Source organism: Ceratotherium simum, chromosome 4 (genome assembly GCF_057802395.1).
Source record: "Ceratotherium simum simum isolate JZ-2026a chromosome 4, ASM5780239v1, whole genome shotgun sequence".
NCBI lineage: Eukaryota > Metazoa > Chordata > Mammalia > Perissodactyla > Rhinocerotidae > Ceratotherium > Ceratotherium simum.
In genome coordinates, this window is record NC_141903.1 from 21,111,049 (window position 1) to 21,134,415 (window position 23,367).

Genomic DNA, 23,367 nt, shown 5'->3' on the forward strand with positions numbered 1-23,367 from the left:
GTCAAGGAAGGGCTGAGTTCCTGTGTATGCAGGGGGACCAAAAGGAGCTGAAATTTGGGCTTCAGTGCAAAACATGGCATCATTTTCACCCACAGGCTAGAGAAGCCCGGGATTATCAGTTACTCTGATCATGGATATTCTTTATCCTGACCAAAAATAGCCACTCTGAACCCTCTGGAGGACTGACCCTCTTCCACAGTCTCTCATACAGAGTGTCAGGTGCCTGTTAGCTCACACTGCATTAAAAATATAGCTTCTCTAGATGTCAATTCAAGGTTCTGTCACCCATTAGGGGACAGAACATGAAGGTCAAGGGAGAAATGAATTCAAGTGGCTCAAAGTAAGAGAAACGTTGCAATGGATTTAGACGTGTGGTTGAAACTGGAACAATGACTCCCAAAACCCTGTGGTCAGTGTGCTGCAACGGTATCAATTCTGCTCCTCCGAGAAGTCTGAAAAGCCAAATGGGGTCCAAGGAGAGATGAATGAGACATAGTGAAAATAAGACAAGAGCAAACCGGCTCAAGAGCTGTGGGTTTAGGTGGGACTGTGGGAGGGACCATCTGAAAGCCAGGGCAGTAGGACTCCGAGCCACATCTTCAAGGAAGATGATGAAATATTTTTTAGAAGATCAATGAAAGAAAAGGGAAAAGAGTTCATTTTCTGCTACAGTTTAAACATACTTCTTTCTTGTTGTGAGGGAGTAGGCTGAGGACAGATCTAAAAATCAGCCCGAGGTTTTGAGCAATTTAGAAATTCTCTTATGGGGAAACTGCCAGTTTTTGAAATGTTACCATATTGGTTGGAGAGGGAAAAAACGCAGAACTCATTCTTCAGGAAGAAGCATGAGGAAGCAGAATCAGTAGGTTCTGGAATAAAGGGCAAGTACTCAAATGTGGATATTGGTGTTAACATGACCATAAGGTGAGGCCTGATCTTTCTCCTGTCTATTGTTTTTTGTCTTCTTAACAGAATAGCTTCCCCAGATTTGGCTCTATAGTGCCTAAATCTTGTAAATCAGTATACTAGACCAGTTGTTCTCAAATTTGAGAGTGCCTCAGAATCACCTGGAGGTTTATTAAAATGCAGATTGCTGGAACTCTCCCCCAGAGTTTTGGATGCAGTAGGTCTGGAGTGGGGCCTGATAATCTGCATTGACTCTAACACGCTCACAGGTGTTGCTGATGCTGCTGGTCCATGGACCACACTTTGAGAACTGCCACTCGAGTTAAAGACCATCACACCAGAAACTCTGCAGCCACCTAGCTTGACTACTAAGTGGCTGAATGGCCTTGGGAAAGCCTCAAAAGCTGTCATGGGACTTGATTTCCCAAGCTTTAAAATGAGAATAAAACAATAACTCTCCTAAGCAGCTAGAACTGATAGTGAGTTATGAAATAGTAAAAGTGCTTTTAAAAATATAAAGTATTATCAAATGTATGCTTCCGAAGTGCTTGTATGTCAAGGTGTAGAGTAAATACCACTTTATATAGATGTTAGCTGTTATTATACCCCGAAGTGGTCAGGTGGCTGGATGCACAGTTTGATACCAGTAAGTATTTGCTGAGTGAATAAAGTAAGGTGAAGATTTAGCAGCTGAGTGGTCCTTTTACACGGACAGACCCACGAGAAAGTTCAGGCCCAAGAAACACAATGTGTTGAGTTCAGCTGAATCACGACAGTCTGCTGCATTTGCCCAGGGTTTGAGAAATCTGGGCAGATGGGGAAAATGCAAGTGGGAAGGTGCCAGTCAAGCAGCCTGTAGCACTGCGGGCCCACCCTCTCCCAGGGCTGGAGCTCTCACTCACCCTGTTGTCTTCAGGAGTAGGAGGAAGAGGCTTCTTTGAAGCTGAAATGAGAAAAACAGAAAAAGAAAATGAGCCTGAAACTGAATGTGCCCAAGAGGAGGTGAGCAGCCAGGGAGCTTTTCAGAGAAAAGGGGCCCCAAGGAGAAAAGCAGAAGAAAAGGGGCCAGAAAGAGATGATGAGACATGGAGAAAGGAGAATCAGCCTCATCAGAAGCAGTATTTTATCTCCTTTAGTCTGCTGGGTCCTGATTTCATCTTCTAGGAGACATCAGAAACTTCTAGAAGTCAACATTCTGGGCCCCTCTTTCTGTATTCCCAGGAAAGCCTAATCCAAAAGTTGCTGACAGAAGGTTAGGCACGTGTTCTTTCCTGTAGGCATGAAGACTTCCATGAAGGCACCAACCACCTGCTAAACCCAGGAGTGGGAATTGATGACTCAGGGCGACTGTGACTCATTGGCTTCCTGAGGTTGTTGTGGGTTTGAGGAGGTGGTAGATGAGATGAGAGGTCATCATGCTGCTTTTTGAGAGGGCTGGAATCCACTTTTAGTTACCTTAAGGCCCTTGAATATTCGTTCTTGCTGCCTCCTCCAAACAACACATCTTAATACTTTTCTCTCTCTTTCTCTCTCTCTCTGTGTCTCCATGTCTCCCTCTCTTTATCTCTCCTCTCTCTCTTCCCTCCTTCCTCCTTTTTTCCTCCCATTCTCTCCTTTTCCCTCACTCTTCCCTTTCAGGTCATCATCTCTGTCTCTCAGTATTTCTTCTTTGAGGCACTGGAAAGGTCAGGCCTGGAATCAACGGACGAAAGTTGTATGCCTGGAAGCATGTGTGACATGGAAGGCAGTGCTTAGGCTTCTGCTCAATTCAAATACTTCTTTAACAATTAACAAGGGAATGGGTTCCATAAATAGGTAGTGAGCTCCTCATCTCTGCATGAGGTGGACTTGAAGTTGGACAGCCCATGTCAGGAATATGGTAAGAGGAGATTCACACATTGACACTGGAGCCTAGCCCCTGTGCTAACTCCTCAAGCAAGGGCAGGGTGGGGTATTGACTTCGGTATGAAACTAACAGAGAAGGAAAACAAACATAATAGGAAGCACGGTTCCTGTTCAGCACTCAACTTGGAACCAGGAGATTGGTATTCTAACCCCAGCTCCCCCACATATGAGTTGTGTGGTCTTAGGCCCATTCCAGCCCTGAACATTCTATGACTGGTCTCTCTTTCTTCTTCCTCTGGCCCTGCTCTTTCCGTCTTTCCTCTCACTCTGTGTGAAGTTGGTATGTGGTGACATCGGGGCCAGTTCTGGTTGCAGCAATGAGTGTTGCTGTGGGTTGGGTATAGCAGAGTCCATTTTTACTTAACCACCTCTGCTGCTTGCCAGACATACACACACGTACTGCTATATCTCAGCATCAGATTCTTCTGTCCACAAATAAGAAAGACTAGTAGACACAATTACCATTATTGACAGCTCAGTAAGTGCCAGTAGCTGTGCTAAGAGCTTTCCACAACCCCATTGTTGCAACACAAGAGCAGGACCATTAGCAGAGTGACTGGACAGGGTTAGGCCCTGGGTTCACATAGGGAGGAGCTCAGCATGACCAGCCCTCCCCATGTGTTGTCCTGATGAGTCATTCGGATGCTCCTCACACCTCAATCATGTGTCTACCACTCAGTGGAGGGAAATACTGTGCGCCCTGAAGAGGAACAGCTCTGACACGCATGGTGAAAACTGCAAAATGGAAATACAGATTTAAAGAAGCTCATAATTGGAAGGGGGCTTAGAGATTATTTCATTTTAGGGCCCCTAAAACTTCCCCTACCATTTTAGAGATGAGGATATTAGAGTCCTTGATGGCCAAGTGACTCATCCAAGGGCCCACAGCAAGGTGCTGGCAGGAATTTGGAGACCAGACCAGATCTCTGGCTTTGCAAAAGGCTTTCACTCACTGAGGCAAGCCCATGCCATCCTGTTATTGTGGTAGATTCCATCCATATAAAAGCTTCCATTTCTTTTTCATTAAATACTAGCCTTTGTGAGTATGGTCAACAGGGCTAATACAGAGGATCAGTGGCTTCTAAAACTAAGTAAATATTATTCTTCTGGGCCAAAGGACTGGTAACCTAGAACTTTCTCTCCGAAGGTGGAGGGTGAGAAGCAGTGGTTTTTAAAGTGGTACTGAGAGGGGCTGTGACTCAGGAAGCCACGGAAAACCCAGCCATGTGTTATATGTAGTACATCCGCCTCAGGTTGTCAATCTGAGGTATTAGGTTTTAGTGCAAAAAAGAAACTGACAGATGAGAAAAGTAACTAGGGTAAGAAGTTGAGAGGAGAGGGAAATGAAGCAACACAATCCACATGATCTGTCACTCCTATTCAACGATGGCTTTGCAGAGCACTTCCTAGCTGTGTGAACTGGAGCATACCGAATCTTCTGTTTCTTTAACATCAGACCATCTACCCCAGATGATTGTGAGGAATGGGAGCGTAATGCACATAAAAGTACATTAGAGTGGAGATCCACTTCACTGGGGGTTCAAGTCCCAAAACCACCACATAAGGTCAAGTCGAGTTGCACTCCAATCCCCACGACCTGGGCCATTGACCTCTAAGGCCAAGAAACTATGTCTTTTGCTTTCATTTTGCATTTAGGCTGCAGCCTCCTCTTTGAGGTTGTGGTGGTCAAGGGCAAGTCTGAAGGGGAGGTGGGGAGAAGCCACAGAGTAAAATAAGCAGTGTTTTTGGGTTTTACTTTCTTCCTCCTCCTAGTGCACAGAGTTGAATTTGTATAATCAAACACATGTGTGATGTGATGCCACTGTAATAAACAAATAATATTATATACCCCTTAAGGCTGTCTCTACAACGTAAAATTTAAGTAGACCATGCCATTCAAATTTCCTAACTTTCAGGTTATAGCAGCGCTTCTCAAACTTGAGTCTGCCCACAAATCTTCTAGGGATCTTGTTAAAATACAAATTCTGATCCAGTAGACCTGGGATAGGGCTGGAGAACTTGCATTTCTAACTAGCTCCCAGTTGATGTTGATGTCGCTCCTTCAAGGACCACATTTTAAGTAACGAGGAGGTATAAAGACACCAGCTTTGAGACGAAAAAACATCAACAGACTGGTGGTAGAGGCAGATAATTCCTTTCAGAAAATTCTGAAAATGTGAAATTTTGCTTTCAGTCCCTGCTATCCCTGATGATGCGAAGCTGAGAGCTTTTACCTTCTACTAGTAGGGAGGTGGTCAGTCATTTTACAAACAAGAAAGGGAATTCCCAGTCTCTTACCATTCTTGGTTGGATCGTACTGGGCACAGCCCACTGCAAGCTTCTCCAGCTGAGCACAGCACCTCCACTTCCCATCCATCCAGAAATTAGGATGATACTTGGGCACCAAACTGTTATTATTCCTTGTTTCTGAAAGGGGTTGGCAAGTCATCAAAAGAGTTATTTCCAGGTCAGTCTATCAAAGGTCACCAATTCTATAACTCCTTGAGGTTGGACCCCGCTGTGTAAGCTTGAATGAATATTACCCAGAAAAATGGCCCTTTCTGTGGGCATATACATTTATGGAGTAGTGTGTATTCAATTTAGGCATCAGCAGATCTGGGTTCTTATCTGGTTCTGTCTTGGGTTAGTTGTGTGTCCTTCAGTTGGGCAAAACCCCCATCTGAGCCTCAGTTTCCCCACTGTGCAAAGAGGTCGTTAGACTGGATCAGCAGGCCCCACAGAAGTGCCTTATGGGTAATGGGAAGACTGAATAGGTGGGATTCCTGCCCCTCCATCTGTCCCCCGTTCAACCACGGCAACTTTGCTTTGATCCCTTCTAGGTCTATGGCTTCAAAGTAAAATTCTGGTAGGACAAAAAAGAAGCTCCCCCGCTGGAAAAAAAAAAAAGTATAAAAAGCAGAGAACTAGACAGAGCATTTCTAACGCTCCTTCTAGCTTTAACATCCTGTCAGTAAAACCCCTTCCAGAGGGAGAATAGCCAAGGGACATGGTTGGGCCCTTTGATTACTTTTCACTTCAGTGTTTGTTCTGTGCTAACAAGACTGCTGTACTTGAGGGCACCTTCCCGTTTATCCAGCACTTGCCTGTTCATATGCTGTTGAAGACTCACTACCACCTTGGAAGAAGATAATACTTATGTTTTTATTCTCATTTTTCACATAGAGGCATCGTGGCTCCCAAGATTTCAAAGGGCTTGCTTACCCTTAGTCCTCATAGCTACTTAGAGACATATTAATATCTGTACCCAGTTCTCCTGCAAATCCAGGGCTTCAGGCTCAATAACAATAATAGTAATTCTGATTGAGTGCTTTCTTTGGGCATTGTCCTAAGCGTCTGACATGTCCTAATTCATTTAATTCTCACAATAAACCTATGACTGACTGTTACTAGTCAGAATTTATAGCTGAGGAAACGGAGACACCAGAAGGTCAAGGCACTTGCCCAAGGTCACACACTAATAATTGGCAGAGCTGGGATTTTCACCTTAGCAGCCTGGCTCCACATCTCACGAACCCAACACTGTGCTGGTTCTAATTATGCTGTCAGGAAGGTAAGCCTTGAAAACACCCTTGCCAAAGATCTGAAAGCCTTTAAAGCTAGCTAACATTATTGAGTGCTCACTACGGGCCAGGCTAGATCCAAGGGCTTTACTCCCAGCAGTTCTGGAGGCAGGTACTATTATTATTATTCCCTCCTCTCCTTTTTTAATAGATGGGGAAACTGAAGCACAGAGCAGTTAAGGAGTCGCCCAAGCACACGTGGCTAGTAAGTGGCAAAGCCAGGATTCAAACCCCGGTCATCTAATTCAAGGGCTGATGCTTTTATTCTTCACACTATGCAAGGAGTCAGCAAACTTTTCCTTAAAGAGCCAGACAGGAAATAGTGTAGGTTTTGCTTACCAGCTGACGAAATTGATATATTATGTAAGTACTTATATAATCCTTTAAAATGGAACCATTTAAAAATATAAAAACCATCCTTAGCTCAGAGCCTTGCAAAAACAAGTGGCAGGCTGGGTTTGGCTGACCCTGCACTGTGCTAGTTGTTTCCTCTTGGGCCCAGGGTGAAAAGCTGGGACCTTCCACCAACGCCAAAAGGGATAAATGTTTAGCCATCAGCTGCCCTTTATTCTGTTGTGGAACCCAAGCCTACTAGAGGATCAAAGGGTCTCAGGGACTCAGTTGCACAGGAGATTTAATTACCTTCTTTAAGAGCCAACACCCAGCGCTGCCGGCTCTCGCGGTCTGGAGCAAACACATACAGGAGGTAGTTGTCATGCACAACCTGCAGACACACACAGAGTCCAAGGTAAGCAGTGCGCCGGGAGATGGATGACTGACAGCAGGCCCATCTGGCTTATTGGGCTGAAGCAGGGTCTCTCAGACGCTTGTTGTCAAAAGGCAAATATTTGGGTGATTAGGGGGCAGTGTCCTTTTCATCCAGATGTTTGGGTGTTGTGCAGTCACAGGTGAACCTCCACGGCTTAGGCTACTTGTCTCAGATTTCATGTCACCAGTAAGCCATCACTAAATTAGAACAGCTGGAGAGAGAGTTCTCCACTTGACTAGACAGCACATTTATTTCTCATATTAATTTTTCAGTGATTAAAAAAAATCTTTCCGGCATATGAAAGCGTGATATTAGATGACAAATGTATAATCGAGATTTTTAAAACTTCTTATTTTGAGATAATGTAAGATACCCAAGAAGTTTAAAAATAGTACAGAGTTCCTGTGTATTTTTCACCCACGTTTCTTCACTGATAATATCTTATATAACCATAGTACATTTTCAAAACCAGGAAATCAACATTGGTCCAATACTATTGACTAAACTACAGATCTTCTTTGAATTTTACCAGTTTTTTCATGCACTTATTTGGAATTGGAATTCTAATGATGGGAAAATACATGTTATTCCCTTTGCTTTCAGTACTAAAAATTCCCCCTCATAGAGGTCACCTTTCCAGTAGGAAAAAGTCCTTTTCTATGCCACTCTAAAAGTGAAATATTTACCCCTCAGATTGGCAAACAAGAATGGTACCATAGGATATGCAAGGAAATATCCATTCCTTCAGAGCCACAAATGCCAATAGTAGTAACAAGATTTAGACAATGTCACAAATACCAACAGTAGTAACAAGATTTAGACAATGTCATGACCTGAAGACTAAAGATACCCTTCACCAGAACTTTCTGCAGTGATGGAAATGTTCCATAATCTGCACTGTCCAATACGGTAGCCACTAGTCACCTGTGGCTATTGAACATGTGAACTGTTCGTTCATCCAGTGTGGCTCAGGAGCTGGATTTTTAATATTGCTTAGTTTAAACTAATTTATGTTTAAATTTAAACATCCACATGTGGCTAACGGCTACTGTATTGGACTGCACAACTCCAGATAGTTTTCAGATTGTAAAATCCGAGTCTTTTTACCCCAGAACCTCCAAGTAATTTCTAAGCAAGGATTGCAATCTGTTGCCCCAAACCATGAGTAAACTGCACTTAAAGAACATTAGGCTTGGGCCCTTGATAGCTTGTTTTCTTCTCTCAAGAGCAGAGTAATTAGGACTTTCCTTGAGGTAAGGATGACATGAGGGAAAGGGGAAGGAGGAATGGCAACTTTTTCAATATTTTGTGCTTAATCTTTGTTGAATGAATAAATGAATGTGTCATTGATTGAAAGAACACAGCAGCTTTCTTATGAGATTGGTCCAAGTTCTAACTGTAAACTGGAGTCATCCCTTTTTTGTCTTCTCTTACAATGACTGAGGATTTCAACCATTTTCCAAGGACTGGGGAACTAGTCCCCTCAGGCCTGACAGACTTACCTGAAATGGGTACTTATAGTGGCATGGGATGCTAATGTCACTTTTCACAATCTCCACACATTTGATTCGGGAGAGTTCAATGGAGCCCTTCAACGTGCGCTTTTTCTGTGGGGAGAAAAAGCACATCCCATTTAAAGAAGAGAGAAGACAATGTTTTTATCCAGGTTGCTTCTAGAAATCCACTACTAGATAAGATCCCTTAGCTTTGTAAACCATCTCCACAAATATCCAGAAGCTACTTCTTGGCCCTCAGTGCCTGAGAAGGATACTCTGAGCAGACTCCCAGGAGGACATGCTCTTTGAATCATCTTCTTCATGCCCACTCATTGAGCCACGGTGTCTTATATCCCAGCGACCTTGTGACAGAGAGCAGCATGTGCAAAACTCGTAGCTGGGATGAGTAGTGCAATCTATGGGAAACCAACCACATGTGTGCCAGTTTTCTTTGCTTTGTGTCTATCCATGGCCTTATTAGCACAGTAATTGAGTTCTGGCCTGACCTGGATGGTGATCTATACCTTTGGTGGCACCTTCCTTTTCTACATCTGGGTTCTCCATGTCCCTTATAGTTATCCATTGTCCCACAATGACATCCTTGTAGGACATTCCTGACTCTGCTCTACAGCTATCCCTTCTCCACATCCCCAGCAAATCTTACTAGCCCCATGTCTCATTCCCTCGGATGTTTGTTAGATTATTTCCTTGATAACTAATTCACATGATGGTCTTTGTGATTTATAAGGATGTTACGTCATCCATTTCTAAAGGTTCTTGTCCTTGGAGGGTGAATTCCAGGGGATGTTACTCAGTGGGACTATCAGGGGCTCCAAGGAAGGATAGTTAGGGAAAAGCTTTTGGGGAGCAGGAGCCTTTCACAGAAAGGCTAGAAAAAAGGCTAGAATCTAGCCTAATTTGTTCCTAGAATTAGGCTTCCATTGAGAATAGAGTTTAATTCAGCCATGGAACCAGTTGCAAGACACTTCATTATACCTTATCCTTTAGAAAGAGGTAGCAAATGGTGGGGAATTAGGCACAAGGTTGGAAAGGGCTAGGATCAAAGTTGGGCTCTGCCTCTATCTAGCTCTATGACTTTGAGCGATTCATCTAATCTCCCTGAACTTTGATTTCTACATCTGGCAAGTGAAGATAACAACGCCTGCCTTTTAACGGTTGATTGGAAAATAAAATGGGAATATGTAAACAAATTACCTGGTAATAATAGGTGCCCTCAATAAAGGGTATCCTCCCGAGTAAAGAGGTAAAGAAGGTCCTAACTATGGCACGAGAGTTGTGATATATGAGTGTGCTTGGTTGGTATTTGGGGGACCATGTTGTCATCAAATTCTCTGGAAGTAAGCTCAGTCTTTACTTTCTATTTTTTGATACCCAGCCTGGTTGCTACATTTTGCTTTAGTAGCTGACGCACAGAACTGAGATGAAAAAAGTGAAGACGCAAGAAAGACCCCCTATCAAATACAGGGAAACTTTGTGGTGTTTTTTAAAATTTTCTTTCTAAAAACGACTTAATTCATTTTTTCAAAGTATAAAATGTGTCCATGTTCATTGTCACAAATAAAACAATATCGAGAAATATGAAGAATATATTTATAGTGTCTTATTATCCTACCCTTCTCCACAGCCCTGAGGTAGCCAAAGTTAACCAGCTGTAATGCATTTGTCTTTCCCACACACATTTATAGGATATACATACAAACAAAAATGAGCATCTGCTCCACACAGTGGTCTTCAACTTGGTTTTGTAACCTAACAATGTAGTAAGAGGTCAGGCTTCCCTTAAAAACCTCTGACAACATGTGCCCTTTGGACTCAAACCATCTTATTTAGAGTCTCCCACAGCTACAAATACATGCCCTGATCCTGCCCATAATCACAGTGTTTGGAACAGTTCATCTGTTTTTCAAAAACAGAAGAGCACAGGGAGCGGCCTTTTCAACAACCATCTGCTGCTAGGGTTAAACAGGGAGTCTGAGCTTTGAGGTTATCTTGTTTTTCAACCTCTGCTGGGTTATTTCCTTAGTAGTATACACAGTGAAATGCAACAAAAGGCTCATGGCAGTCATGACAACTCCGCCTGCAGACATTTTTGCCCTTGGAACCCACTAAGTCCTGCACTCCCAGAGTAGAGACCAGAACATCAGTCACCATATCCCCAAGGCCTAGCAGGCCCTAACAGTGGCTGGCCCACAACAGGTGCTCAGTTAGGATGATATGAACAAAGGGCACCGAGTTGGAACACAGTTGAAACAATCTCAATCAGATTTAAGGCTGATGTATTTAGCCATTCAGGAAAATATTTATTGAAGGCCAGCTGTAGCTAGGCAATGTCTGAGTGCAGGAAATAGAGAGTTGAACACAGTAGACTTTCTCATGGAGCTCACAGTCTTGTGGGGAAGGCAGACACTAAAAAAAAAGTGCTATCAAGAGATTAGAACAGGGGCCGGCCCTGTGGCTTAGTGGTTAAGTGCACGTGCTCCACTACTGGTGGCCCGGGTTCGGATCCCGGGCACGCAGCGACGCAACGCTTCTCCGGCCATGCTGAGGCCGCATCCCACATACAGCAACTAGAAGGATGTGCAACTATGACATACAACTATCTACTGGGGCTTTGGGGAAAAAAAAGGAGGAGGATTGGCAATAGATGTTAGCTCAGAGCTGGTCTTCCTCAGCAAGAGAGGAGGATTAGCATGGATGTTAGCTCAGGGTTGATCTTCCTCACAAAAAAAAAAAAGAGAGAGAGAGATTAGAATAGGTTGACATGATCAACTTGTGGTCAGAGCAGGCCTCCTTGGAGAGGGGGCATTTGAGAAGAGATCAGAAAGTTGAAAAAGGAGCCAGACATGAGGTTTAGGGGAGTGAGAATCCTAGGTAGAGCAAACAGCAAGAGCAAAAGCCCTGGGATAGAAGTGTTCTGGATAAGTATCACTTGTCAATAGTCTGGGATCATCATAATCAGGGTATAGACTGGAGATAAATATTAACTGGAATTGTGAATAGGGATACAAATTCTATGTGAGGTTCTAAAGCAGCACTGCCCAATACAAACACAATGTGAGCGATATATGTAATTTAAAATTTTCTAATAGCCACATTAAAAATAGCAAAAAGAAATAAGTAAAATTAATTTTAAGAATATATTTTGTTTAACCCAACATATCTAAAATATTATCATTTCCACATGTAATCAACATGAAAAATTGAGATATATTACTTTTTTGTACTAAGTCTTTGAAATCATGTATTTTATAACATATCTCAATCTGGGTTCACCACATTGCAGGAGCTCAGTAGCCACACATGGCTGGTGGCTACCTTATCAGACAGTGTGGCTTCAAGATTTCCAAGAAGGGTTTCTCCTCTAAACTCAGATGATCTCCTCTGATTTCTTAATATTCATTGAGTTCATACATGGATTTTAAGAGACATTCGTGCCTTAACAGTCTGTCAGGTAAGCCTGCTATCAGGTCTGCTCTTCTACTGGAATAGATTTCATGTTCCACTGTCAAAACTCACTCTCCTCCCCAAATGAGTGCTTGGGTTCTCCCCTTGCAATCCGTCCTGCTCGGTCAGTCTCTCCAAAGGCCCTGAGGCCGGTTCTCATCAGCTCTCATAAGATCTGATACGTGGTAAACAATAGGATCAGCTGTGTGTTCCCCCAGCTGGGCACTGAGGAGTAGCCGGTCTGCGAGCTAAACATAGTTCTGTCTCTGGGAAACAGTGATTGCCTGTAATCATCCCAAACAACTGTGCTATTTCTGAAAAATGCCAGGGTAAAACCTTCCAAGGAAACCACACAAAAGCCACCAGAGAAAGAGAGCCACCAAGAAAAACCTGCCCTCGTTCTTCCCTGTTATTCTGTCTGCATCACTCGGGGTGAAAGTCACAGGACCTCACTTGGCCTTGGCCCTTTCCTTGGCCATGTTCAAAGCTGTCCTCATATTCCAAAGCTCAGCCCCAGACATCTGACGTGTGTCAAACACAATCCAACAAGATGCTGCCGCCCACGTATTTGGACAAAGGCAAGCTTATGCAAGCGGCTTTTATATCTCCTTTCTTTTTATGTTAATATATTGTATGAAATAGAATTTTGGATTGTGAGTTTCAAAGAGAGGCAGGAATAAAGAAAATAAAAGACGATAATGTTTTGGAGCACTACCTATACTTCAGGCACTCGACGCACCATCTCATTTAATCATGATCCTGTAAAGTATTATTCTCCCATTTTACAGGTCAGAAAATTGAGGTTCAGAGGGGCCAAGTCTCTTAATAAGTGGAAGAGCAGCATACAAGCTCAACTCTATGACTCCGGAGCCTGAACGCTTAACGACTATGCTTCATGGCTTTGCACTTGCCCCAACTTCCCGTAGGAGACTTTCATTCCCCAAACCCAACACTGAACCACCGATTGCATGACTGATTTCTCCAAGCTGTGACCCAGCAGAGATTCGTTTTTGTCCCATTTGGGTCATGTGATGCTTATGCCGAATTTCCAAGGGCAAGCACGTTCCCTGGTTCCTCAGAATAATAGCTCCTCTTCACTCCTCTAACATTGGCTCCTTGACTGCTCGGCCAACACACCAGCGAGAAGCTATGTCTCCGATACCCGTGAAAGAAGACATCTCCACCCTTCTGAAGAACAGCGGAATTTCGGCTTTCTGTTGTAGTGAGGCAGAGTGGGACACAAATGGAACTTTCAGGTCAGGAAGACCCACATCTGCCTGACCAGCTGTGCAACCTGAGGCAAGTGTCTCAACTTCTCAGTGGCCTTGTTTTTCTAAAGTGGGAATAATAATAGTCCCTGAATCACTGGGTTACTTTAGAGGACTTAAAGGAACTACATAAACCTACTAGCAAAATAAAATCATTCAAATGATAAACCAATCACTCAAGTGTTACTTCTTTTCCTTTCCTTCTCCAAATGTTGCCCATAAAATAAGACCTTGTTCTCTTGTCTTTACACGTCCACATTTACTTTGGGGATTTTCTTTTAGGCAAATATGTAACCAGGAATAACCATTTGGGAAGACAACATTAATTTTTAACTGGCGATACTGGTGATTTTGATATTCCGGAGTCATTTGTTTATTTTGCCAATTATTCATAAAATCGGGGCAAAACCATGAAAGGGGCCTGTTTCCTGGTCTTTCTAATTGTCACATTTGCTCTCATTTTGGCAAATGTGAGGGTTTTAGCTTTCTGCTTCCCCACTGCCTTTCCTGTCAAAACCTCCCCCAAATAGTCATTCACCAAAGCTTTAATTTACTGATAGCTTAAAGCTGGGCTATTTCAGAGGAACTGGATTATGACAGATATTAGAGACTTCAGCCAAGAGGGAGCTTTGGTAACAGAATTTTAGGCTTCAGCTGAGAGAGCATTTTTCAAAGGGAACCACTGAGGGGAGTGATGCATTTAAGACTTTCCCAGATCACACTGCAAAAGTAGCCACATGCTGCCTTTATCAGAGTCTCTAGGATTAGAAAATCTTTCTGATGATGATTCTAACAAGGCATTTCAAATATTTTGCTCATTGCGTCTTCTGGGGTATAGTATAGCCACTGTACCAATCTGAAATTACAGAATGACACAATTGAAATTAAAACTGATATCATATGAAATGAAACTAAAGTGACTGATTTGGGGTTTGTTTTCCCTGCCCCTAGCAGAATGCAGAATATCAGTTCTAAAATTGGTTTTAGGAGGCTTCCTGGATTCTAGTTTCATCCCCTCTGCAAAACATGCTGGAGGTTGCCCATGATTTCCCTCCCACTCTCCTATCTCAGTTTTCTGTCCCTTATGATAAAGGGAGCCCTTGTGCTGCAGGGGAGAAAAACAGAGATTCAGGACTTGGAAAAGCCATGGTTTGAATCTCTATGATGACAGGTAACATTGGGCAAGATGTCTCAGTTCCCTGAGCTTAGTTTTCTTAGCTCTTACTCTTTTAGTTCTTTAGTAGTAGTGGGGATGCTGACAGCTGCTGCTCAGGGTTATTATGACCTGAGCTACAGGAAGGCACCTAGCACATTGCTTGATACTCAATAAAGATGTGATCATATTGTCTCCATGGGAAAAAGTAGCATCTTCTAAAACACCAGTGCAATTTGTAATTGGCTATTGCTGGTTCCTCCTCTCCTCCAACCCTACCTTCGCCTGGACCTACCTTCACTAAACTTTGAGGTTCTGGGAAGATCTGGAGCCAAGGTAGCAGATTTTGAGGCTCCTGGACCAACTCAAAATCAGGAAACTACGATACATCCCACACCTGCCTTCTTTTCTTTCCTCTTTTCCACAAGACCTCTTAGTCATAGTGAAACCAGAGTCAACTGGCTTTCCTTCCCTCAGGGTTTTCACACTGTGGTTTACCATGCGGCTGGTTGTGCTGTGGGGAAAACACTCTAGTGCTCTTTAGGTCTGCCATTTTGTCAATAGTAGCACCCTGACTACCCAAGAGAAAAAAGTGAGGATTTTACAAAAAAAGAAGAAAAAGAAAGAAAAGAAAGGAAAAAGAACTATACTCTCATACAGTTTTCAGAGGGCAATTTGGAATCTTCTGTTAAAATTATGAATGTATTTCTCACAAGAAACTATGAGGAGCAGATACTCACGGGAGTGATTCTGGGGTTTGGGAGTGGGAAACAGGGAGAGAGCTTCTCTTTTCACCTCATATCCTTCTAAACTGTTTCACTATCTTATCATGAACATGCATTTCTTTTATTGTATTTAAAAACAGTTAACTAAAAATAGATAAGTACATTTCCCTTACAGGATTTATCCCGTGGAAACATTTGTTCAAAATATATAAATACGTAGGAAAAAGGATGTTCATAGTGGCATTATTTCTTTACTAAAAAACCTAGAGCAACCTGAATATCCATCAATAATGGATAAATGATTAATTTAGTTATGGTTTATCTATCCGGCGACTACTCTGTAGCCATTAACAGAGTAAAGTTGGTCTATATGGAGGGACAAAAAATATATATATATATTAAATGTAAAAAGCAGGTTTAGAGCAATAGATGGAGCACCATCTCATTTTTTGGAAAAGAGATAAAATATATACTAGTATGTGCAATATTCAAGGAAATAGTACAAGAAGGAACACTGCTACACTGACTCTCCCTGTGGATGACACTATGGCAAACTTTCACAGTGTAAGTTATATATTTCTACAATATTTGAAGTTTTTAGAGTGAGCATGTAAATTTATTAAGCAGAAAAAGGAAAATAATATTTGAAAGCAGTCAGAAATTTTGAAAACACCACCCTGTAATACAACGTTGGCAGATGACTATGGGAGAGGGCTAAGGGGTGCACAGAAAATGCTGGGTGTGCAAAATGATGCGGCTCCTTGCCCTTGTAACTTCATACTCTATTAGCAGTAAGTGGCAGCCATGCAGCAGCTGTCACCTGCTCTTCTGTGCCCATGGAGGTTCAAGGTCATGACAACTCCTCTCAAGTTCTTGAGTGATAGCCATTTTCTGCATAGATTCTAATAAAGCAACTCAGTGTGCTTTTTTTTTTTTTTTTTTTTTTTTTGGTGAGGAATATTGGCCCTGAGCTAACATCTGTTGCCAATCTTCCTCTTTTTGCTGAGGAAGATTGGCCGGGAGCAAGCATCCGTGCCCATCTTCCTCTATTTTGTACGTGGGATGCCACCACAGCATGGCTTGATGAGCAGTGCGTAGGTCCGTGCCCAGGATCTGAACCTGTGAATCGCCAAAGCAAAGCACAGCGAACTCAACCATTACGCCACCGGCCGTAGTGGGCCGGTCCTCAGTGTGCTTTTATATGGGTATATTTATCATAGACGTGAAGCAATAATTTAGGAATAAATTCCAAGCCTCATTCATGTTAAATAAAGATATTAGTGATCCTAGCATGAAAAAAATCATGTTTGTTTAAATTTTCTTACAAAAGTGGGCAGAGAGAAAAGGAAACTAAGAGCAGGAACTAAGTGCTATATGCTGGTACAAAGTATACCCTCAAGGTGTCCTGCACGTTGTGTCTCTCAGTGTCTCTGGTCTGTGAATGCTCTTTCAAAACCCTCTTTCTTTCTGGTTTGGCCATATGAGATCTTCAATGAGTTTGAAAGAGTATATTTTTCTATCTACCCTTCAAGCACTGAAGAGTCGGTAGCCAAAATATGTGAATTAATAACCACTGCATTTCAGGAAATAACTCCTTGCACAGAGGTGATGTTCAATTAATATTTGTTAATTGGTTCATTGAGGGAACAGCAGATTAGACCAAGGGTGCAGCAGAAAGTGATATTTGGTGACCCTATGACAAAACTCTCAATAGAAACAATTTGAATAAGATTTCCAGAATGATTGGCAGGTGGATAAAAATCTCGTGACAAGGAAAAGGTAAGTTAAAACTAGTCTGCACAAAGGGTTTAGCTAACAGATAAAAAAACTCCTATAAATTATTAAGGAAAATACTAACATTATAGAAAAATGGGCAAAAGGAATGTAAATTGCTCTTAAGTATATGAAAAGATGCTCAAACTCACTACAATAACAGAAATGCAACTAAATTATTATGAGAAAACATTTTTTAAAACCTCTTAGACTTGCAAAGATCACAACATATGATAATGGTGTTGGTGAGGTTTTGAGAAAACAAGCATCTCACACGTGGCCCTGGGGAATGTTTATTGCTACAAATTATGTGGAGAATAATTTGGTCATGTTCAACAAAATAGCAGATGCAAATATCATTTGACACAGCAATTCCACTTCTAGAAGTGTTTTCTATAAACCAGGGCTTCAACCTTGGCACTATTACATTTTGGGCTGGATAATTCTTTGTTGTGGGTTTGTCCTGTGCATTGTAAGATACATAGCAGCATCCCTGGCTCTACCCACAAATGCCAGTAGCTCCCTCCTCCCTAGTTATGACAACCAAAATTTTCTCCAGACATTGCCGGAGATAGGCAAAATCGACCCTGGTTGAGAACCCTTGTTACAGACATGCTCATACATATAAAAAGTGACATACTGACAAGGTCATTCATTCCCTGTTATTTGTAATGACAGAAAAAAAATTGGAAACAGACTAAATGTCCATCAAAATAAAATTTTTATCCATACAACGAAATATTATGCAACCATACAAAAAGAATTAAGACACTCCTTGTGTACAGTTATGGATTGATCTTCAAGAAGTATTGCTAACCAACCAAAAGAAAGTATAAGAAGTGTGTGTGGAGTACGCTACCTTTGTATTAAAAGGAAGGAAAGAAGAATGTTTATTTGTATTTATGTATATACGCATAAAGTATCATTGGAAGAACTGTTAAGAAATTAATTATATTGGTTGCTTTCAGGCAAGGAAGTGGTGTGGCTGAGAACAGGGTGGGAGATTTGCCACTGCAGAGCATTTTCTAACAGTTTTTAAAAAAATTACATGAATGTATTATCTATTCATGAATTTTTTAAAAAATTAATCTACATTTTGCAGAAGATCACCTAACAAAAGTAACTATTAATACACAGACCTAAAGTCCAACAGGCACAGAGGCAAGGGGGCAAGAGTTCATTCCACCAAGAGTTAATTCTGTTTTGGGAACCAATCATATCAATTTGCAACACAGTAGAAAGCAAAGTAAACGGCACTAACCTAACGTCATTGAGATTTATAATGGACTTTTTTAGAATTATGACAGCTTTTTCTTGAATTCAGAGAAATTTTGGGGTCAGATAGTTTGTGGTAGCAGGCTCACTTGCCCCTGAGTTACAGCTGTCTAGGTAGAGCGTGGGGGCCTGAGAAGACCTCTTTTGCCTGTCTCTTTTGTGCTTACCTCTCCAAGTGCCCTAGTCTCTGTGGATGCCCCTCTGTGTCTCTAAATGTCCAGTGGAGGTTATTATATTTCACTCTCTGAACTATTTAAAAACAAATAATCATGAATGGTGATGTATGTTGCTATCCCATGGATTCAGCATTTTAGGCTTCAGTTTGCAATGCACCCATGCAATTTCCACCATAATCTAGTTCCATCAAATGGCGTTATGTACTTAATATTATTCTTTAAATTGATTTACTTTTTCATTTAAACAAACTTTTTTTAAAAGGAAGTTTTAAATCACCATCATAAATTTAAAAACATCCTTTTTAAAATATAAATCATAAGAAACAAATAACAATTAGATTAAAAACATGTCAAAACCAGATTTATCCATGTCCCATCTTGTGTATGCCTAGTGGTACCCCACTTTGGGAAACAATTGGATCAATGAAACAGGCTGCAGTATGGATTGTGACAAAGGGCCAGGTTTGGTGTTAGTGCCCTCAATCTCACTTGCTGGGCCCCTGGTCCTGGCTGATACTCCCTACATGGTGGTCTTCCCTGTATTACCACTCTGGGTATAGCATTTCTAAAATGTTATTCCCAGAAACTGCCCAATGAGGGGTAGCTGTTATTATGATTACCTAGCCTGGTAAACCAAGTGGAGCTGAGGCTTATACAGCATCTTTCCTTGGCAGAGGTCATCCCAGGATCAGATCCTCAGGTTTACAAGTTCAGGAACTCATTTTTGTCAGCCTACAGAGTCCAGGTGGACAGAAGCACACTACGCAAAGTCACAAGAGACTGGTGAATTCACAAACTCTCAGTGAGAAACAGAATGGCCAAGATGCTTGTGTCATTTTTTCAGAGAATTCTTACAGAAGGAGATTCTTCTTGGGCAACCAAAGAGATCTCAGAAAAGGACACACTAATGAGCGTGGGATCAAGGTATACCCCAAGGCAATCGCTACATCCTAAGGCAAGGTGTTGTTTTTCCACTTACCACCCTATTGTGACCTTGGGAAAATTGCTTAACTTCTGTGTCTCAACTGCTTCCTCTCTAAAACAGAATTTGACTTTCATCTTCTTCAAAGAATTGTGAGGATTACAAGAGAAAATCCATAGGAATATGTTCAGGCCTCTCTTGCGGTAATGCTAGTTATTGTTGTTGATGATGTTGTTTGTGCCACCATCCCCACTCAGGACCTCCATCAGACAGTGCTGGAAACTCATCAACAAATCCTTGCCCCAACTCTCCCTTATTGGCCACCACAGTTTCTATTATAAGACTTCTCAGACTCAAAAAAGTTAGATCTGAAAATAACCATTGAAGAACATTTAATCCAACCTTTAATACTTGTCCCAGATGTGTGACCTAGGAAAAGATACTTAGCTTCTCTAAGCTTCTGCTTTCTCATTGATAAAATGGGGCTAACAATAGGACCTAAGGCATGTGGCTGTTGTGAATACTTATGACATGCTACATGAAAAGTACTTAACCTGGTGCCGTGAAACACAGCAAGAATTCTTTAAATATTGGCTCTTATTTCTTACATTGGTTACATTTGAAATGTCTGCCTTCTTTTTTAAGTTGTATTGTCAGTGTCATGCTTGGATTTTGACATCATGCATGTCTTATTAGGCACATAGATGTTAATTATCTCTTAGATGTATTACTTCCCGGAAAATCTTCCATGTTTAGCTAATGTCCATGTCTATTTGTGAATTCCTGAGATCAGTGGCAGAGAGATACGATGACATAGTTTCCACTTTTTTGAGCGAGAAGGTCTTTAGAGATCATTCAATCCAACTTTTTATGTTGGAGCTGAAGCCTCAAGGTGAAAGGACTTTCTAAATTGGCTCTTGTCTTGTCATTTCTAGCATTCAATTTACACCCTGGGGAGACTGAGGTCATAGAATTGGAAGACACCTTGGTGATCACTGCAGGTCAAGAGGCAGGCCAAGAAGGGAGGGTTCTGGGCAGTCTCTATGTTCTCCCTTCAACCAGAAGACTTCCACTTCTATTTTATGTATGGGGATGGTGACAACTTGTATAATTTTGTACTAAAAGAGGGTTCCATGCTTTAGAAACTTTGAAAATCACTGATCTAGTCCAATCCCTTGAAAATCACTGATCTAGTCCAATCCCTTGATATTATGGAGAAGAAAACTAAAACCCAGATAGAATAAGAAATCGACCAAGGTCACCTAGGTTAATTAGTGCCAGGTCTCCATTCTGTTAAGTTGCCGTGTTGCTGCTTCCTCACCTCATCCCACTTTTCCAGAATTACAGAATTACAGTCTGTCTGAGACTTTCAGTTTTTTAGGGCCTATCTAAAATTGGAACTTACCTCTATGGAAAAGTAAAAAATGGCTTATGTGATACCTTCCTGTATTTCAGTTGCTTCTTGATGAGGATGCTTGATGATCTGACCCAAAATCTCATTCACATGAACCTTTCAGACCCTCTAAGATGATCAAATAGGGAGACTGATATTTTGCATAGTAGGAGGCTTTTCGGCACCCTTTAAATCCTACTATGAGTGTGGTGGGTTCATCTACATATCTATATAAGGCTGACTTTACATCAAATCATCTTACCCACGTATATGGTATTATATATTTTCCCTCTCTCTCGCCACAACATTCAGAGCCTATAACAATAGTGTACTTGAAAATCACCACAATAATGGGATTCTTTTGTTTTTATTGGTTCCTTCTTAGAAACATAATCTTCTCTAATGGTTCTGGTAACTTTTTGTGGCCCTGTGCATTTCTTCAGTCTCTTAGGAAGATGGTGTAGCAACAAATGAGAGAGGCCATAAGCTGTTCTTATCCTATGACAGTTTTCCCACATGTGGTACTCTATCCTAAGGAGCTGATTTTAAAATGAAGATGGTCCTGTGTAAGGTATACTATTATTTTTCAGTGTTTTCACTATACCTGAAAACAACCTGAATGTCGAACAATAGATGATAGATAAGTTCGTCAATTTGTTCAGGTACGTAAAATAGATGGTATATCTCTGAAATGAACCATCTTGATCATTAAAAAAATCATATATATGAGAAAACAATTACTTTGGAGGCCATGTAGATATATGGAAATGTATCTACAAAAGAATATATGGAAAAAGTAGAATATGAAATTGTCATGCATTATGATTATAACCACATGAAATTTATATCCGCATGAGAGAAAAGATCACTCTCACACACACAGTAAATTGATGTCTTAAGACAAAAGAGTTACGGAGAACACTTTGGGTGTAACTGTTTCATTAATTTTTTTAACAGTATGGCGATATGAAGATTTGTTGCTCTGTGTCTTGAGATTCATCAAAGTGGATTTAACCTGATTCTAACTTGTTTTCAGTCTTCACTGCTAAAGGCTGCCTGAGGTCAGTGTCGGTCCTGAGGCAAGGTATACACTAAGCAATTTTCCACCAAAACATGGAGTAGTATGATTCTGGACAAAGTATCCCTGGAAGCGGGGCGCCATATGACGTTGGCAAGAACCTCTCTTGAACTCTGTATGTTCAAGTCTCTGTCCCTCACACAGGCCAAGCCTTTTCCTACCTCAGTCTTCACACTTGCATTTCCCTGTGCTTGAAATGTTCTTCCCCATTTCTTCACTTGACCGGTTCTTTCTCACCCTTCAAACCTCAGCCTAGATATCAGTTCCTTCTTTTCACACCCTTCTTCCCAACTGAGCCCCGGCTACTGCTTAGTCTTTCCACAGAACCTATGTGCCCCCTCTACTTGTATCCTCCACTAACGTGTAAGCTTATGAAGGCAGACACCTTGTCTCTATTATTTACCACTGTATTCCTAGCATCTAGCACAGAGCCTGGCACATACTAGGTGCTCAAGAAATGTTTGCTGAACTAATGAATAAAAATATACTAACATGGAAACATTTCCTTGATACAGTGTTAGGTTAAAAAAAATAATAAAAACGGTTTGGCACAAAGATATGCAGTTTTAGGGGGAAGAGTCATATATTTGAATTTTTTTACAGCAAGCAGATATAATTTCTGTAACTTCTGAAATATTAAAAAAGGAAAATGCAACGAGAAGCCTACTTATGAATAACTTGAGCTTAATGGGAATTATATGGCAACATAAGATTTTGGACCAAGTTCTTATTCTATTAAAATATTGACAACTTTTACTGAAATTTCAAGGACCTGAGCAGACATTTGATCTAAAAAGAGAATTTTATATGCATGGGAAACCATTTCAGAGCTTCTGGATCACTTTAAGTGAGGCCCCCAGGTGTCATGAAGGCAAACCCAGACTGATCTCTGGATGAAAATTAGGTCCTGGAAGATCTCCTCTTCTCAGGAGGCCTAAAATCTCATTGAGTAGAAGGAATTGTTACTACTTGGTTAAGGAAATAGGGGCAGAAGTGAGGATCTGCTATTTGGCCTGTGAAAATTTGAGAAGAGCTGTAGAATGGTTTTCTGTGGGGTGCATTTCTGAGTTTGATGTGAAGGTGTCTTGTTTTACATGGATCTCATAGTTCATGAAACTGAGCTCTTATGTTTTCCAGTTAAACCTTTTTTCCAGACTGAGGCAGAAACTAAATCCTCACATTTATAGTTTTGTTCTATGGCCTACTTTTACTGTGGAAACTGATTAATGGATGTACCTGTCCCTGAACAATAGGAATCAAATCTTATTTTAGTATTTGCCTCTAAAACAAAAATTCTCTATCCAATGGCTTTCTCCAAAAAATATCAGTATCACATCACACAGGCAAAAATCAATTTATGAAGAAATTCCATTAACGCAGACATGGAAACAGCACATTTTTGGCCTTGAATGACCTGAATTGCATCCTTACTTTTCTTTGCCTGGCTAGAGAAGGCTGACATTTTTAGCTCCAAGATGCTCT

The 23,367-nt window shown here is 41.3% G+C and overlaps 1 protein-coding gene across 1 annotated transcript in view; it reads right to left on the reverse strand.

Annotated features, from left to right (window-relative positions):
* Positions 1-23,367, reverse strand: part of ITK (IL2 inducible T cell kinase) — a 66,350-nt gene that overhangs the window by 36,167 nt on the left and 6,816 nt on the right. The window contains exons 2-5 of the mRNA XM_004428598.3: positions 8,664-8,768; positions 7,035-7,116; positions 5,110-5,238; positions 1,809-1,849 (exon numbers count right to left, since the gene is read on the reverse strand). Of these exons, the coding sequence (XP_004428655.1) occupies positions 1,809-1,849; positions 5,110-5,238; positions 7,035-7,116; positions 8,664-8,768 (357 nt within the window). The remainder of the gene's footprint in view (positions 1-1,808; positions 1,850-5,109; positions 5,239-7,034; positions 7,117-8,663; positions 8,769-23,367) is intronic.